This window comes from Bombus terrestris, chromosome 16 (assembly GCF_910591885.1).
Source record: "Bombus terrestris chromosome 16, iyBomTerr1.2, whole genome shotgun sequence".
Lineage (NCBI taxonomy): Eukaryota > Metazoa > Arthropoda > Insecta > Hymenoptera > Apidae > Bombus > Bombus terrestris.
In genome coordinates, this window is record NC_063284.1 from 5,090,053 (window position 1) to 5,107,774 (window position 17,722).

The 17,722-nt window shown below is 34.1% G+C and overlaps 1 protein-coding gene across 1 annotated transcript; it reads right to left on the minus strand.

Moving 5' to 3' along the window:
* Positions 1-23: 23 nt before the first annotated feature.
* Positions 24-5,722, minus strand: LOC100647242 (2-phosphoxylose phosphatase 1). The gene is made up of 5 exons (XM_003401862.4): positions 5,583-5,722; positions 3,487-5,257; positions 2,840-3,007; positions 2,188-2,753; positions 24-2,118 (listed from the first exon to the last, which is right to left on the minus strand). Exons 2-5 carry the CDS (start codon positions 3,575-3,577, stop codon positions 1,375-1,377), a joined length of 1,569 nt encoding a protein of 522 aa, XP_003401910.1. The 5' UTR covers positions 3,578-5,257; positions 5,583-5,722; the 3' UTR covers positions 24-1,374.
* Between the last annotated feature and the right edge of the window lie 12,000 nt (positions 5,723-17,722).

The following is a 17,722-nucleotide window of genomic DNA, read 5'->3' on the forward strand; positions in this document are numbered from 1 at the left end:
GGAATAGATTAATGAATTATCCGTTTATAGTAGTTTACGATATAAGTATGTATTTTAACAAAAGAAAGTATCTATAATTTCATTTTACATTTCATTGTCTCGTATATCTTTTTTGGATAAATATTTTGTACAGCTTTGCGATGCTAGTCTCGACCTGTGGAATTTTTTGGTGAGTAGATAAGCGATTTTAACAGCACTTTAAGTATGATCGTTTTTATACGAGGATTCTGGTCCATTGTAAATTTAACGAGAACTAATTTTACGTTAACGAGGAAATGATACTAATTAACAATAGCAAAGACGATGAATTACATAGGATTCTATAATTTCCTCAACAACATTGAAAACACTAAACACAATTTCTGCTTGACAAAAGTTATTTACATATGTACAGTGAGATGTGTGATAAAATATATGGCGATCATCTAGCTTTATATGTATATATATGTATATTTAAAGCTACAATCGATTTTGTAAGACGTAGTCTAAGAATGTAAGGCTTCCTTTTTCTTATTCGTTCGAAGACATAGTATCTAAACAGTGCAAATTTTACTATCATTTTTTTCATATTTTATACTTTGATATTCCCGTAATAAAGCATCGATTTCTTAATCGATAAAAGAAATTCGATGGGCGTACGTTGCAATTCGTTTTCATAAATTTTTAATACTTTCGTCATAAAATATTCAAACGTTAGGACTTATTCGTATGGAGATTCAAATATATATTGCGTTACATCTCGCTTCCGGTTTAAGTATAAGGAGCTTGTAGAATGTTCGATTTTCAGTTCTTGATTGTTTTTCATTTCTTTGATTTCTCGCTAGAACGTCAACACGTTGATTGCCACGCGAATTTTTCATATTTTATTCGAAATGTACTACACCATAACATTAGTTTTTACAAAATATTACATCGTATTTGTGCACTTTATTCAGATAATTAGAGTGCGGATTTGTATGTATCTATAGAAAATTTGAAAGTGGAAAATTGCGCAGAATATACATGATATGAAAAAATATATGAAATATCCAAAGTATAATGCAGAGGTAAAGCAATTTTTTACCGAATCTGTATTTTATTTATTGTTGTAATTATATTCATATTTATATTCGTATTTATTATTATCATATATGAATTTTTTTATATGAGTTTAAAAATATGAATTTGTGTAAAATTCCGGATTTTACTGATAATATTATCTAAGTTATTTACGTTGTCGAAAATCTTTTCCATGAAATTTATATTATTTTAAGCATTCTAAAATATTTAGTAAAACGTGTGTCATCGATGACCACCGTGGCAATCAATGTGTTAAACAAATTATAGCCCTCGATAAAACATTTTTATCTGGAAATTTTAGAACCGATCTTTTAATTATCCGCGTTTATGATTGGTACACGCATCCTTGAAGTTAGTTGCATTGAATGGTCCGAAATAATCGTCGTGAAGTTGTCTGATGATCGTCTCAATCGGGCACAATTTTGAATCTCGCCGCGTTTTTTCCACTTCATTGCGCTCGATGTAACTGACACTATAGAAATTTGCATTTCTACAGAATGGAATTTTTTGGGTGAAATCTTTTCCATTGATCACCACCCGGAAGTAGAAATCACTGGCTACGTGGTTTTCGTTCTTCGGATTTATCCGATAGACCTCGATTACGAAGCGGGAAGCATAATGTGGCATAGTCAACTTGTCAGAAAAGATTCCAAGAGCGGTTGCGAGGTATTCCAGTGTTTTATCATGGCCAGAGTATAAAACTATTTTAGGTTTGGCCTCGGAGATAATTCGTAACATGTAAGAAACGATATTTCGAAGTAGTCCATAAGCTCTTAGCAATCCATATTTTCTACGGCTACTGCTCTTTGCCACTTGTTTAGACTCCCATTCTGTATAAGTGAACAAACCTGTTACGTGTTCAGTCTTCACACAAACCTTCTGAGTGTTAAAATCTATGCAGGGCAAGGAAGCACCATGGCAGATGTATGTTAGCAATGCATCCTTCAAAGTATTTGGATCTGTCATTTGGGCTTGATCAGGGATCTCGAAGACTGCATTGGAAGCCTGTCGTATAAGCTCAGCCACTGCTGGATGAGATTTCAAGTGATCAGACATTTCCTGTAACAAGAAACATTGTGTTAAGAAGACTCAATGTTAACTTCATAATAGAAGCTAAAATTTAATTACTTTTAGGTGTTGTTTGAAAAACTTTTCAGCAGCGGGACATGCACAGTCTGTGTTACAAAAAGCATAGCTTTGACTTTCTTGCATAGTGATTTTGGCTAGATTTTGGAAACCGTCTGTCTCCAGTAGGGCATAGAGTAAAGCAACTGCACTTTGGACTGTTCTTCGATACCTAGTGCTATACACAACAATGTCTTTGCTGGATATAGAACCATTTCCCAGATTCAATTTGTGATAATAAGCATTTCTAAGTACAATCCCAGTTTTTAACAATTGTCCAATGCCAAGTGTAGTCAATTGACCAATTCTGCAATCTTTAGAGTTGCTGGGCAGCATAGGAAAACCATGGAATGGACCCAAGAATTGTGCCCAAGCAGTTCTGGAGTAGCTGGAGACATTTTGCAAGAAGTTTACATAGTTCTGGTATAAACTTTCTAATTCAGGTATGGAATTAAAATCTCCACCACAATTTACTATGCTTATATTTCGTATGTGCGCCAAAGGACCCCTGTCTCCATGCCGAACAAATACTAAAATCCCTCCCAATGTTAAATTCCCATCCAACTTTCCTAAATATGGAAAAACCACATGATTCTTCCATTGGCTTATTAATTAATGATTACTTAATAATTGTAAAATATTTTGTTTGTTATACCTTCTGTTTCTGCTGTAATATCATTTGGAGGATTACAAAATTGAAATATCTTTTTAGTTCTCATATCGGTTTTCAAATTCCTGGGAAATTCCCTGATGGAGATGTCATTATCTAGAACTCTGGCTTGCACTGAGCTCTTTTCATCTATTCCAATGTACTTGTACATACCTATATAATTTAACAAAACAGTTTTATTTTAAACAATTGCATTATCTTAGAATCCATATACATGAACATTTATATAAACGATAGAATGACATTCAATCCGCTTGCTATAAAAAGAAGTAACAAGAAAGAGATCAGATGGCAAAGGGTTCTTTAACTGTCTTTACGTATACGGTTCACAATAGACTAACGAAGCCGATAATGTGAAATCGCGTATGTGCTAGTTAATCGCATTGTTGTGTGTGTTTATTTACGAACGCTCACGCTACTATAAAATAATGCATTGATATCAACGTGCTTTTTAAAGAAGCATTATTTATTATATACTTAAAAGAAGAAAAGAAACAAATATAATAATAAATAAAAATGAAACTTTTTACAAAAATAAATATCGAATGCATGGAACAATTAGGATATATGCTGAAAACAGAAAGAAGAAAAAATAAAAGTCGAGGATAAACATGTCAGGTTTCTTCAGTTACCAGCAACGAGGAGAAAGATCCACACGCTGAGAATGACATAGCAATAGAACGCTCGATGCTGGTACGAAAGTCGGACCATTTCCGCCAACATCCTGCGGCCGATCCTGGACCCAGCCAGGACGTTCCTGAATCTCACGACCTCGACGTCGAGGACGTAGCTGACGGTAACACCAAATCGAACAACCAGAGTAAATCCGGTTCAACGACACTTCTCCAAGCTGCATCCTCTCTTCTCAACGATCCTGCTGCATAATTCTACCCTGATAGCTTTTGGAGAACTCAAAGGGATGAGAATCCCGTGAACTACGTCGTCAAGCGAATTTCTCACGTCCCTCCTCGACACTGGCTCCAACCAGAATACTTCGGTGGATGCAGATGCTGGCCTACTCTCTGACATTATCCTTAAACTAATTTTATTTTACTATTAATTATTTGTTTATTTTCGTGATTTATCGCCGTTGAAGGTGTTGAGCTTTTATATTAAATTAATTATCGTTCCTCGTTTACGATTAGTTAACGGACTGCATGTAGATGTAATATTGACGGTTCTCGTTGAATTTGTTTACGATTATAATATCATTTTACTATTTCACAGGTTTGTATATTTAGTAAGAACTTCCTAGCAGATGTGGAAAGTATATCGAGTACCTCCGTACTCACGTTAAATCGCAGCAGGTTAGTATCGAGCGCAGGCGCCTCTCTTTTTTCTCGCAAATCTCTTTACACTTTAGTTTTATATACTTTCAGGCTTGTTATCTGCATTGTTTGGACGATTCGATTATGAAAAAAAAAAAGTTGAAAGAGTCGATGAATGACCCCTTTCCCAGAAGCTCCTTTATCACGAAAATAATTCAAGGAAAATATCTCTCTTGCGCGGAACATTTACCCTTCTTCAATTATTATCACCAAATTTTCATACATATTTACAAATTTGCGTTTTTACAATGATAATAACAATATCGAATTATCATATGTCAAGCGTGGATCAATGAGTTTCGATGACATTTCGTGACAACAATCTTCACTTTTTACATCTGAGTCATTTTACTTCAGGAATTAAAGTTTAAAGAGATCACTCACAACGAAGATCGAGCGAAGCTACAACCTTACTAAAACATTTTTTTGCGACTACGACAGGTAAGCCGCGCTCCTTGCGACAGTAGGTTATTGAAGCGCGCTTGCGCGCAATGTGTGCGGCTCGATTGGCCTGGTCTCTGTTTTAAATCCATTTCGATCCGCGGTCGAGAGAGCTGCAAAGAGGTTTGCTTCAACGATGGGAATGCGCGATATTCAACGGTTCATCAAACTGAACTCAGAAAAATATAAAAATCTATGCTAGAAGAAAGAACAAATAACTAACAATTTCACGTACAGTACTTGGAATCTCATTTGGCTCTATACTTTAACTTCCCTTCTTAATTTAATTATTCAATATATTTAATTATATTATTTATCTAAAAAGTTGGAGGAGAGAGGACATGTAAAAAAAGTTTTTGATATGACGGTCAACATTTGAATTTGATATTTAGAAAATTTAATTTTAATTAAATATCATTAATTACTTTTAACGTTCATTCTAATCTTATACAAATATATTGCAAGAACACAGTAATTATTTTAGGATATAGTGTTTGTATGAGCATTCGTTAGGTAAATCTTTGTCAAACGCGGATTCTCGGTTAAAAGAGTGAAAATAGGTGAGCTGTGAGCGCAGGCGCTGATGTATCTATTTCCGATTTCAGGTGTACGTCTGAATCTTGTCTTTCTTTTCCTGGAAACATTTTATTGATGCTTTCAAATTAATTTTAATAATCTGTAATGAAATCTCACGCAAACGTGAAATATATGATTTAACGAAGATGAGCTTTACTTTCATCTTCCAATACTTTCGATATTTTAATTCTTTTTATTATGTACTTATTTATAGAGTTTATTTTATTATATGTTATAAAAAAAGCAAAAATGTTAGACGACTTTAAGATCCTTAAGATTACAGAGGAAGAAGATTAATGTTTTCACGGAGAAGCTTGGAGATTCGTCAACTAAGAAAACAGATAATAAGTAATATCAGAATAATAGACCAAAGAATAATTCACCAGTGTATTTCATAGCAGTGATCCACTTTTTTTGCCATTTCTGGTTATCGAACATCTACCTACAGAGGGTGGGGATGTCTAGGCAGAGGCACTGAATTGATAATCAGTCGGCAGACGACGTAGACGAAGTTGATTACGGTTCCACGAGGCGAACTATGCGGGTAACTCGAGCTAACTGACATGATATGAGAGCTCGAGACATCAACTACGGACAATCTAGCCATCAGCCTTAAACAGAATATATTTACGGTAGACGTACGCCACACGTGTGTCCAGCTTCTCCTAGAGCTACAAAGTGACGTCAACATCCGTTTCCTCGTTGTCGTTTAACACACCATACAAAATGTATGTATCAAGATGTTTCTAAGTACAAAAGGTTGGAATTGACTATTTTAATTAGCTAAGTTGAAATAGACAGTATTTATTATAGCTTTATCGAGGTCTAGGATAATAGGGTAATAGGTCTCTAAAAAAACTGACGCAGCAGGCACAAGAATATTATAAAAACACAGTAGAGTTATGAAAAGCTTCACTTTCCATTGCTTATTCTGCTAGTATTTTTGCAATAATGTTACTGAGGATGGATTGCGAAACAAAAAGATTCCCGATTTCTTAATTGAAATCTGGTTTGACGCAAGGACACGGAAACTATAGTTGCATAAGGAGTCCCGCGTACTCGGCTGTGGAGACAGAGTCACTGAACTAAATTTTCAAGGATTCATGCATGGTAATCGAACAGTATAATGGAACGAAAATTAAACACGAAGAAAAACGCGATAAGATCACATACAATAATAAAAAGTGCCAGTAAGATGGCGAAAGATACAAGGTCGTATGCTATGCTAATAAGATGATCCTTGAGCGATCATTTTATTAATCAAATCAAGCCCTCTGTGGTGACACGTTCGTACAAGTAGAGCGCCATTATACACAATTAAATGCAGAGCATTCCGCAATAGAGGCGCACATAATCACCGATTGCTTTTCGCGCCATCGTTATGGTGGCAATGATCTTGCCAAGGCTACAAGATCAAGCATGACGATCATCACGACGGATAATAATCGACACAGTTACATCACTGTGAAATTAGATTTCTACCATAGACAAGGTATAGAATAGACATGGCATCTTATTATCTTTATATTAGCTCAAAATAAGGTTTTAATCCTTTTTTGATAGTATGCAATACACATAAACAATATTTTTTCTATTAAAGACTATTAACTAAATTTTAAAAGAAAAGAGATTTTTTATTTTTAAGTAATTGAGTAATTAATCGTCCCTCTTCAAATTTTTTATTCTAAACTGATTTTTTGAATAGTATTTTTTAATTAATTATGTTATTTTTCCAGCAGTCTGTTGATATATGATTATTAAAACTTTCCTTCTCAAAAATATGTTTATAAATGAATATAATATGATTATAAATATATGATAAATATGAACTCTCCAAAATACGATTATAGTTATTTTATAAGAAAATAAAAGAATGCTTCCATATGTAATTACCTTTTCTATGTATTATGTAATCAATCAATTTTATTTGATTAGATTAAATTAAAATTTAACAGAAACATGTATGAAACAGAAAATACAACTTTTTCACTTTTTTCTATTTGTTAATATATTTGAATTATTGAAATATATTTATTAATAATAGTATGAATAATCAAATGAAATACTATAATGATACTTTTACTAATACCAGATTCTATTTAATAATAGATAAATTTCCCATTAGATCATAATTTTATACATAATTGCTAATGGATATTTTCTTAAATATGTCTGCTATTCATCAATTTAATCAACTGTCATATTTCCTTAAAGGTTCGTCACTCCTTTTCCTTCTTCCTGCTTTCTGGAAACATAGTGGTGCTTCAAAAGCCAAGAATTTAAGCATCTTTGAATATTATATACCAATTATGTAGTTATATTTTGTGAAACAACTAGAACTACGGGCGTAAACACTTTCATTTCTTCTCTAGTATTACGTATGTATAATTTTTAATTTATACATCAATTAATAGCAAAGTAAACAATAACAAAGAACTATTTTCGATTAAAGAAATTTCTTTTTTCATTATAATTTTTCTATCAATTCTTAACAACTATTCTAAATTACTAATTATTAATAATTTTTAATAATAATAACATTTCTATTAAATAGATATATTCATAAAGCATGGTAGAATAATTTTTCTCATCTTTTCTTTTATTTGTTGATATGTTTTAATTATTGTATGTTTTAATTACTTATTAATAATATATATATATATATATATATATATATATATATATTAATAACAGTATGAATATTTAAATAATATATCGTAGTGTTACTTTTACTATAACCTACTTTACTATATCGTATTTTATTTAATAATAGATAGGTATTCGTATGATACGCGAAGATTTTCCGTTAAGAGCATAATTTTATTCGCAATTGACAATGAACATTATCTTAAACATGTTATTTATTTAAGAATTTAATTAATTTGATCATTTGATTGAATTGAATTATCGCGCGCTCATGTAAAAGGAAGTCCGTTCTTATTGGCAGAAAATATTGCAAACTCAAACCGAGCGCTCCTATTGGCGGAAGCTATTGCGAAGTTTCCACGATTGGTAATTTATGATTAGTATTGAAATTCGTGGAGCCAGCGTGCGTTGCGTCACATCGCCATTATTAGTATCTTCATTTCGATTTTATCATCATTTTTACGCTTCTATCGGCATCATCTAAATAGTACGTTTTTATATATTCATTTATCAATCATCTTTTTTAGTAAAATCAAGTAGTTTTTCGAAATTTCTCTGTACTTTGACATCTTTGACGATTAGAGTTATCGATATTTCATATTATGGGCCTCTGAAGCATAATTTGAATTCTATTATTAATTTATTTCGCTGTAATTCATTCAAATATTGTAAGTTATTAGTTTTTTGTACATTTATTTGAAATTGTTAGTTTACCTTTGTATAGATTATTCGCTGACGAAAGACTAGCGGTTTACAGCACTAAGGCTATGGGAGATTCATAATCGATAATTCAAATCGATACAAAAACGGCGCTGCAGATGATTAATAATCAATTGTTTGACTTCTTATGCAGATTCGGTAATAATTGAGTTATTACAACAAAGGCAGACATATGTACATGTTTATTTTCTTTTGTTATTGGACCAATATTAATCTTTGTTACACGATTGGTATACAGCAATGTACAAATAACTTATTAAGTGTATAAAAGCTTTGAATATTATATTCCAATTATGTAGTTAAATATTTGTGCATACGTTTTGCTTCAATTAGAATCGAATGAAGTGCAACTTTTCAATTATTAGAATACCAATTTTTATCTTTATTTTATATCGACAAACAACGTAAGAACAAATTGTGATATTGAATATTTTATTACAGATTGTTTGTAACCTGAACTTGTGCCATGGGTTTCGATGGTTCCTGTTCGATGACGTCATTGATAATGACTTTCTGGGCTATCACGATCAGCATCGATGACAGTTCTTCGCATCTGTGGTGAGTCGCATGTATTTTTGTTCCTCCGGTCACTCAATCATGTCGTAGGATGAAAGGTCCGAATCGGCACGGGTGATTGGTTGTATTACGTAGAATTTTTTGCGAGCACAGTGACCGCGGGTATTTATTATACTCGTGAGTAGTAACATTTCCTTTTTCTGTGTGTTATTTATTAGTTGAGGATAGGTCTTCTTGCACATCGCGTTTTTGTATTATATTATTTGTTTTTATATTAATAATATTAATATAATGATCCTAATTGATACAAATGATATAATATTAAGAATTAATTTGCATATCTGAGATTGAAGGCATGTTCACTAAAATTACTTCTAAAATCAGAATATACTAAAAATATATATTTGCAGAAGTCAAATAACCATACAAATATACGTATATAAATGAGACGTGAATATTTGAATAAATGATAAATGTCGGAATGACAATCGAATATTTCATGGAGAAGTCGGATCCTTGGACTTCGTTGCATTAAAAATGGAAATTATTTTTATTAATAGTTTGCCTTTTATATTTGTATTTGAGTATTGTAGTATCGGAAAAAGAATAGGATTAGGATAATTTAGATTTGTAAAATTCTCCTAATACTATTTATTAAGATAAATGAAAATAACAGAGATTAATTGGACAGAGAACGATAAATGTTCAACTTGAACTAAAACACAAAAGTCTTATTCCGCTCAAATCACTCTCGCAACTCTATAACTCTCGTCTTCGGCATCTGCACTCGCACGCTCTCGCTTCTCAACTCATACTGCACGCCTTTTGCATTCGTTCTCGCCGTTGCATTTGTTAACACCGCCTTTAGCATCTCTTTTGTCTTTTCCCGCCCTATCGCGCACGTGTCCCGAAAACGCCCGTGGCCAGGGTCACGCAGGCCTTTTCCACGAAACTGTTCACTTGAAAGGACCGACGACACATTGATGTACCCGACGATGCCGCGGCTCTCGCGACATTGTTTACGATTCGGCCGATATCTGAGGCCTTTTGTCCACGATACTACAGTATTAATTTAAAAAATACGAAGGTATTAAAGCTTAGTCCTTCCGTACAAAAATGTCTTGAATTTTATGCGCAAGAAGAAATTTCGCGACAGGCAGATCTCGAAATCGAAGCAACAAGTTTTCTGTACTGCTTTCATACTTTTCAAATTGTGCTTCGACGAAGGGATCGCCTGAGGCTGTCGGCATTAGTATCTTATCTTGATTCCGTTATTAAATAAATTTCTTATTCCGTTTGTTCTTTCTTTCAATATTAAACTTTCAATAATTTGTTAGAGTTTAGAGTCGATTATTTGAGCGAATAATTATGTTGTATTGCTTTTTATGAACACATTCAATATTAGAATTCTGATAATTCATTAAATTAATAAAGTAAAGTATACCGTCATAATAATTTGAGATAAAATTTGAAATTGCAAAATGAAGAACAATTAGCTCGTTAAATACAAGATACATAAATATCATTTTTAGTTAGGATTTTCAGGTTTAACCCCTTCCGTATTCGTTGCCAGGACCTCACTCACGTGCTCAGGTGCTACTTGGGTGAGAGAAAGGCAACGGGTACGATGACCATTAACAAATTTATAACAATTTCTAAGCGACTGACGATGCGTTAGTGTATCGTGAACGACGTATTTTCCACATTGTGCGTGTGGTTAGGCTGTGAAATTGCGTCGTTCATTATAAATTTAAAGATGATAATGATAAGAAACAGAGTCGCTATTAAATATAGCAAATTAAAGACAGTAGTGTTATTAATCTTATCATTGAGTTATAATAACTGGTACCAAATTTCGTACCACCTATCATTTCTTTGAATTATGAATATTTATACGAATTACAATTAGGACTTACTTTTATTGTGTTGTTAGTAATGGTCGCTAACTTTCGTCAGTCGATTTCAGCTAAATGGTACGTACATTAGAGTGTGCGAGTTGTGTGTCAAACTCGGGTGTCGGAGGTGTCCCGGGACATCCTCTCTAGTGTAGGTTCTTGCGCCCGAGTGTTATGTGTGAGAATCGTGGAGTGAGTGGATTGGTGTGGTCTCTCTCTGGTCGAGTAGGCTCATTCTCGTGTGTCCAATCTATTTCAGGAAAGGTAATTTGAAAAATCGATGGTGAAGCTTGACACGAGGGAGAATGCCACGTCTCTGTCATAGTTGATCGATTTTTCGAATTTCGCGATCGTGGTCGCGAGTAGGTTTCGAAACGTGCGTCTATGTATTGCTCGAGCACGCACATGCGAACGGAGAGCGATCGCTGTGATCGTTGTTCATCCATATGCATTTGGGCCAGCTTCCGCGATTTCTATTTTTATTTCACCTTTATAAGTTATTTTTTGGTTTGCGATTTAGAAAGTCTCGAGCCTAGATGTAAGTTTCAGCGGGCATCGCGCCCGAAGAAAGAAGAGGCTATGAGCCGAAGAGGCCCGGCAAACTGCCACTCAAGAGGGCAACTACTAATGGCTGCTCATCCTCTGGGTCATCCAGATACAAAGCATGGGAAGTCATTCTTGTTATTATTTTGTCACTGTGCTCGTCTTTAGTATTTGTAGTAGTATTAGTTGTAATTTGTTTGTTGCCGACATATAAGTCGGTTCATCGTCATTTGGGCTAGTCGCGGTATTTGCATTAGCGTTGCGAATGATTAATTACGGTTTGAACTAGAGTTGCGAGTGCAGATTTCACGTTTTTAATTAGAGATTCGCGAGAAAGTACCGGTTTCGGTTTGGACTAGTTTTGCGATAAAAAAATTATCGCGTTTGCTTTAGTGTTGCGAATTATAAAATGTCGCGATTGTTCAGTATTTTCGACCGTGAATTGCTAGAACTTATTAAAGCGTAAAATTAGAGTTTTGTTTTACTTAAAGTTAAATTAAAAAGATGTTAATTTTGGATTAATTTCGTAGCACCACGGTTTGTGATTATCGATTATAATTGAAGTAGCTTTTATTCTATCTAGTAATAGTAACTTATATTAAATCCGCTTTAAGAATTAGCGTTGCGTTGACGAATGGTCGCGTCTTGTAAGTAGCGTTGCGCTTATAAAATGCCCAAAATCTTCCACTGGAATTGTGGAAGCCTATCCCCGTTCCTGTATCACCTGAAGCAGCTAAGACAGTTGCACAGAGGTGGTCGTGCATCAGCAGCTTCGAACGTTGCTGCACTTGGACATTTCGGTGTTAGCGTTGCGTATGTTGAAATATGAGTGCACAGATTAGTGTTTATTAACGTTGGGTGAATAACGAACACCTTGCTGTAGTGTGTGCTTTCGCGAATTTTTCATTTGTTTCTATCTCTTTCTTTTTTGTCAAGACCAAATTAAATATAATTGCAAATGTAATAAAGCACTCTTCGCGGTTTATTTTGGAAAGTTTTTATTTTATAATTACGGATTTAGTAAATTAGCGTTGCGAAATAGAAAAATCTTTCACTCCGCCCTTCTGGCTCCTTGATCTTTCTTTTCCAGCATTCCTTTGGGCGTTTTGCAATGGAAATACTGCAATATATCGGTTTAATACTGATGAATACTTGTAACTTGGTATTGTATTACTTAAAATGATTTTTAAATGGTTTCATTTTGTAATTTCATGTATATTGCATTTGTAAAAAACTGACAGATGAAATACGAATATGCTTGGATTATACGATACAAACATTTTTTTACTAAATGAAAAAATGCAAAATATACCATTCATAGAATATTAATTCATTTGAAATATATATCAAGATATTATTTCGTTATTTTAGTGTGTAAATAGTAACCGTTCGTTATTAGAGTTACAATTTTCTCGTCTACATTATTTTCGATTAATTAATCAAACAGTAATTTTAGAAACATTTGAATTTGCTGCATGTAAATTAAAATTTATTCGCGGTCATCGTTCGTTTTAAAAAGTCTTGCACGGAAAACATTCAATATTCCATATTTCTTTGTTTGCTTTTGACTGTCGATATTAAATTTATACCATCAATTCAAGATTTAATTGAAATTTTCTTCAATCTTTAGGACGAGTCTCCATGTGCAGCCACCTCCACGTGGTGAGACTTAGGTAATCATTATTATTTGATATATAACTACTAATTGCACCACAATTGTGAATTATATAGCAAATAATATAAGTTAATTAATTAATTAGCTGCTATTGTAAACTTCCTTTACATATTATAGCTTACTATATATTTATTTTATATTAACTTTCATAAATCTATTACAAAGAGTAAAATCTTGTGAAAAGATTTGGCTCGAGAAAGTGGCAGACAGTTAAGAATCGATGTGATTTAAAAAAGAACGAAGAAAATCATCGTATCTAGAGAAAGTCGTAGCTCGTCCCTATTTTTCGCATATGACAGCCATGGGTGCTGTTGACACCTAGATTTCTAATCGATTTCATAATGCTTTACTTGCACGGTCTCATACAACACAAAGCTGATTCTAGTAAAACACGGATTATTACGTCAGATAGTCGGCATTTTTAGTATGTTATCATCCAGATTGCAATCAGCGGACGTGCATTTCTGTCGGAATTGGTGTAACTCAAACGAAGACAAGTAGGAATGAAAGTAAATTACCCTTGCACAATTTGAAGTATGTACTTAGGTAGAGCAAGGACAATTTCGGAACTTCATGGTCACATTTATCGACTATTTTCAGTCTGGAACAACGTAATAACTAGATTGCGCATGTTTATGAACATTCATATTTTTATAAATACGACTAAACAACTCGAATCTAAATAGAAAATTGTCCTTTCACCTATCAACGATATTATCAAGAATACCATATTTTAGGTATCTCATATTTTCATGATTTTTATTATTTTTCTATATCACGTGCATTCGGTGCATTCTTACAGCTTTAAATTTCTTTTCAATTTCTCATAAATACATCAAAATCCGCGGTATAGTAATAACGCCTAACACTGTCGCTTTCTTTAAATATTTACAAAGATTACTTTGTCGTAACGTTTCGATGTTTGCATTAAAGAAACATGAGACTATTTCTTTCACCCTCGACCGATCTGAACGAAAGTTGCATTCTTCGTCTATGTCGTGGAATTTATAAATCATCGGGCAGAGCTCCTCCAATTCTCCAATTTCTTCTCTCTTCTCGATGATCTTCTCCTGGAAGTAGCGCAGGTACATGGACAGGTAGAGAACGCGCAGAAACATCGATTCTTGTTCTCGATACGATCACCTGTCAGCCTCGCGGAAACTGTATTATCATCGTCTGACTCTCCTTCATAAATCATTTTCCTTCTCGAAGGTACTCGGTTCTACACGGTGTCTAAAAATAATATTCGTGCGTTTTGAATGTAATAATTGGATAAACTGTCGGAAATGACACGTTGAAAAAATATAATGGAGTTGGTGTTGATTTTGTAGCGCGATTATCGTCATTATGAGGCCCGAAGGTCTTCATATTGTTCCCCATAGAAGCTGTTTATTCTGCTGGAACGATTGTCGGTCGTATTATAGTAATCTCGAGAACGGGGACGTGTCGGATTAACATAGAAAATTCGTAAATTGTGAGAATTAGAGCTCCGCGAAATACGGTTTGATTGTTATTTAAAAGAATGAGATATCGCGTATGAAAATGAAAAATATCATAAGTCACATATTTTGTGTTTCGCAAGCACACAATTTTAAAATCCCGTACGGTTAGCAATCAATTTTCTATTAGCAATTTCTCTTTCTTTCTTCGATTTTGGTTTTAAATTAATTCGATTTTGATTATCAATTTATTTTATACTATCAGCTTTGATTTGGTATTATGTAAATTAATTCGATTTTAGTTATCAACTAATTTTAACTATTTTACCAGCTTCGTTTTCGGTATGAAATTCGATTTTGATTCTGCATCAGTCTTATGTTATTAACTCCTTTGTCTTTCTTTGATTTTCTGTATTAAATGTATATACATTTACATAGTATCCTGAATAAATCGCCTAAGAAATATCGTGTGAACTGTGAACAATGTTACGAGAAAGCCTAAGTGCCGACAGGCCGAAAGGGTCGGGAAACTTGAATGGGCCAAGTGGTGCATTAATGTGTCGTCTGTTTTCCAGTCGAATAGTTACGCGGAAGAAGGCGTACGTGGTGGGGGTATGAGAAAAGGCAAAGGGTTGCTTAAGGGAGAAAGACGAATTAATCGGCAGTCGTTAACTAAGAGTCGAGTTGTGAGGAGTCGAAAGTTAAGTTGGCAAGTTGTTATGAATTGTAAACTATTAGTCGTGAGTTGTGAATTATCTATTTAGTTGTCTTAGTTATAGCACATTACTGTATTTAGTTCATGTTAAATAACCATCGTTTCCTGTTTGATCCATTGTAAATAGATGCATCTATCAATAAACTTATCATTTAGGATAGAAATCATTGGAAACTTTAATTTCTAATATTTCTGAATAAATAAATCCTATACACGTATATCCTTTATATTTTCCTTAACTTTTCCAACTTCGTAGGTTTATGATCTACTTCTAAATCACACGTATGTCTTTGTATCTAATAAGTTTTTCAACTCAACTACGTAAGTTATTGCTTCCTTGTAACTGACAGGCGTGGTACGAATTAAGAAAAGAAAAGAAAGTAAATTAGAAAATCAACAAAAATCATCTACCATTCTATTCTCATTCGATTGTATAATACGCAATCGTTGCGCATAGTATGCAGCTTAGTATACAGCTGTAAGTAACAACGTGGCCTTTGTACGTCTGCTAAATAGCCGGATAGAGCATTTTCTCCGGTCAGAAGAGTTGGATGGCTTCCTGCTTCGTTCTTCCTTATCTCTAAATCGTAAATTGCTATCCTGGTTAATTATAGAGACAGAAATTCGTATTAGAAGGGCATTAATCTCTCCTCTTACTTTGTAACGTGAAACTCGCATCTCGCCGGCGAAATGATCTTAATGGACGTTAATGAAACTCGTCCAGCATTCGTTTGTTGCGTGTCACATGCTATTCAGGTGTAATTTCTCCGGTCTGAACGTTTCGTTACGTAAATTAGAACGTATTAGTTACTCGATCCTCTCGCGAGCTTCGTTTCGCGCTTCGCTCCACCGGTTTATCTTTCAACACTCCAAAAATCTCCTACAAAAGATACAAAATATCGTGATATTATCACACACATTCTCCTACAATCAGTTTCTTTTCCCACTTTGTATATGTATTGTACATATATGTGGATGTGTTTGTATCTATGATCTGTCAACTTCTTTTAGTAATTTTCTCGTAGATCCCTATTGGACGAATAACATTTAAGGATAGAAGATTATTAAAATGATCATTCTTCTTAACAATTTTTTCTTTAACTTCAAATTTGACTTAGACTCAACTGAAAGTTCTCAAAGGGATTCGTAGATAGAAAATGGAGCTTTACTGGCTCGATTGTCACATAGGAGACACAAGAAATCACGAAAATGATAGATCGCCGGTGATCTTGTGACATCAATCCACATCAGAGACCAGGCCACACATAGAGACCAGTCAGATGTCTACACATCCTTGGCGCGTACCCTCAGTAGTCATGGATCTTGATATTTTCATAGTTAAGGTCCTTCAGATCAAACAAGTATCTTTTATTTTAAGTCCCCCTTTACATTTATTGCTTACTACGGGTTGACACGGGAAAGTTAGTTTTTCTCACGTTCGGTATCTTCTGTTAGCAACTTTTTCTCGAGGGCGGCTAAAACGCTTCCTGGTCCAGCGACCTTCTTATTATCCAATCGGAAGCGGTGTCTACTGCCCTCACTTTCCTAACCAAAATTGTCATCAACAAATCCGATGGTCCCGTGTCCTTAGACACACCCACTCCTAGCTTTTCTCCGCCACAACATCGTCACTGAACTTACTTATTCTCTACCCTTAGAATAGTCGACATATGTTTACCGGTTTCTACCCTTCGATCAGTCTACCCTTGATTTATACATACGCATCAGTGTATACTCAATTGTGACTATTATTAAGTGCAAAATAAAGTTTAATAAAAAAGACAGTTAATAGTTGTGTTTCGGCTCGACCTTGTTTTTATCATATAATCTTCAAGTTTACGTGACAATCTCCTCGCATCACAGTTCGAAGGTTTTACAAATAAGCTGAAGAAATTGAACTTTGTATATGGTAATAAAGTTTATTATGCAAATCCAACAGAGTGACGGTTCAAAACTATTAAATGTATAATTTTATATGCTAGACTACTAGATGCATAGTAATAATGTATGTGAATATCAATATGTGGAAGTATGTGTGAGAGCGGCGTCTCGAAAATAAATGAATGTAAACAATCAGTCGATTAACAGTCGGCTATGGAAGAAAGTGCTGAGACGCATGCAAGTGTGTATCGATGAATATCTTTGAAATCGCTTGTCAAATAAATATATAACTATTCTAATATAAATTCCAAGTGTAAATTTAGTGTTCCTATACCATTATTTCGGCTATTAAGATCCAAAATTCTCAACAAAAGTGTTACAACAGAATGATTCAAAGTGTTACGAGAGACTGGGGCGAGCGTTTATTTTGGAGGGTTCTTATACTAAGGTTTTAGTTCCTCTGGAGGGGTTGTCGTCTGATGTATCTCAGAAG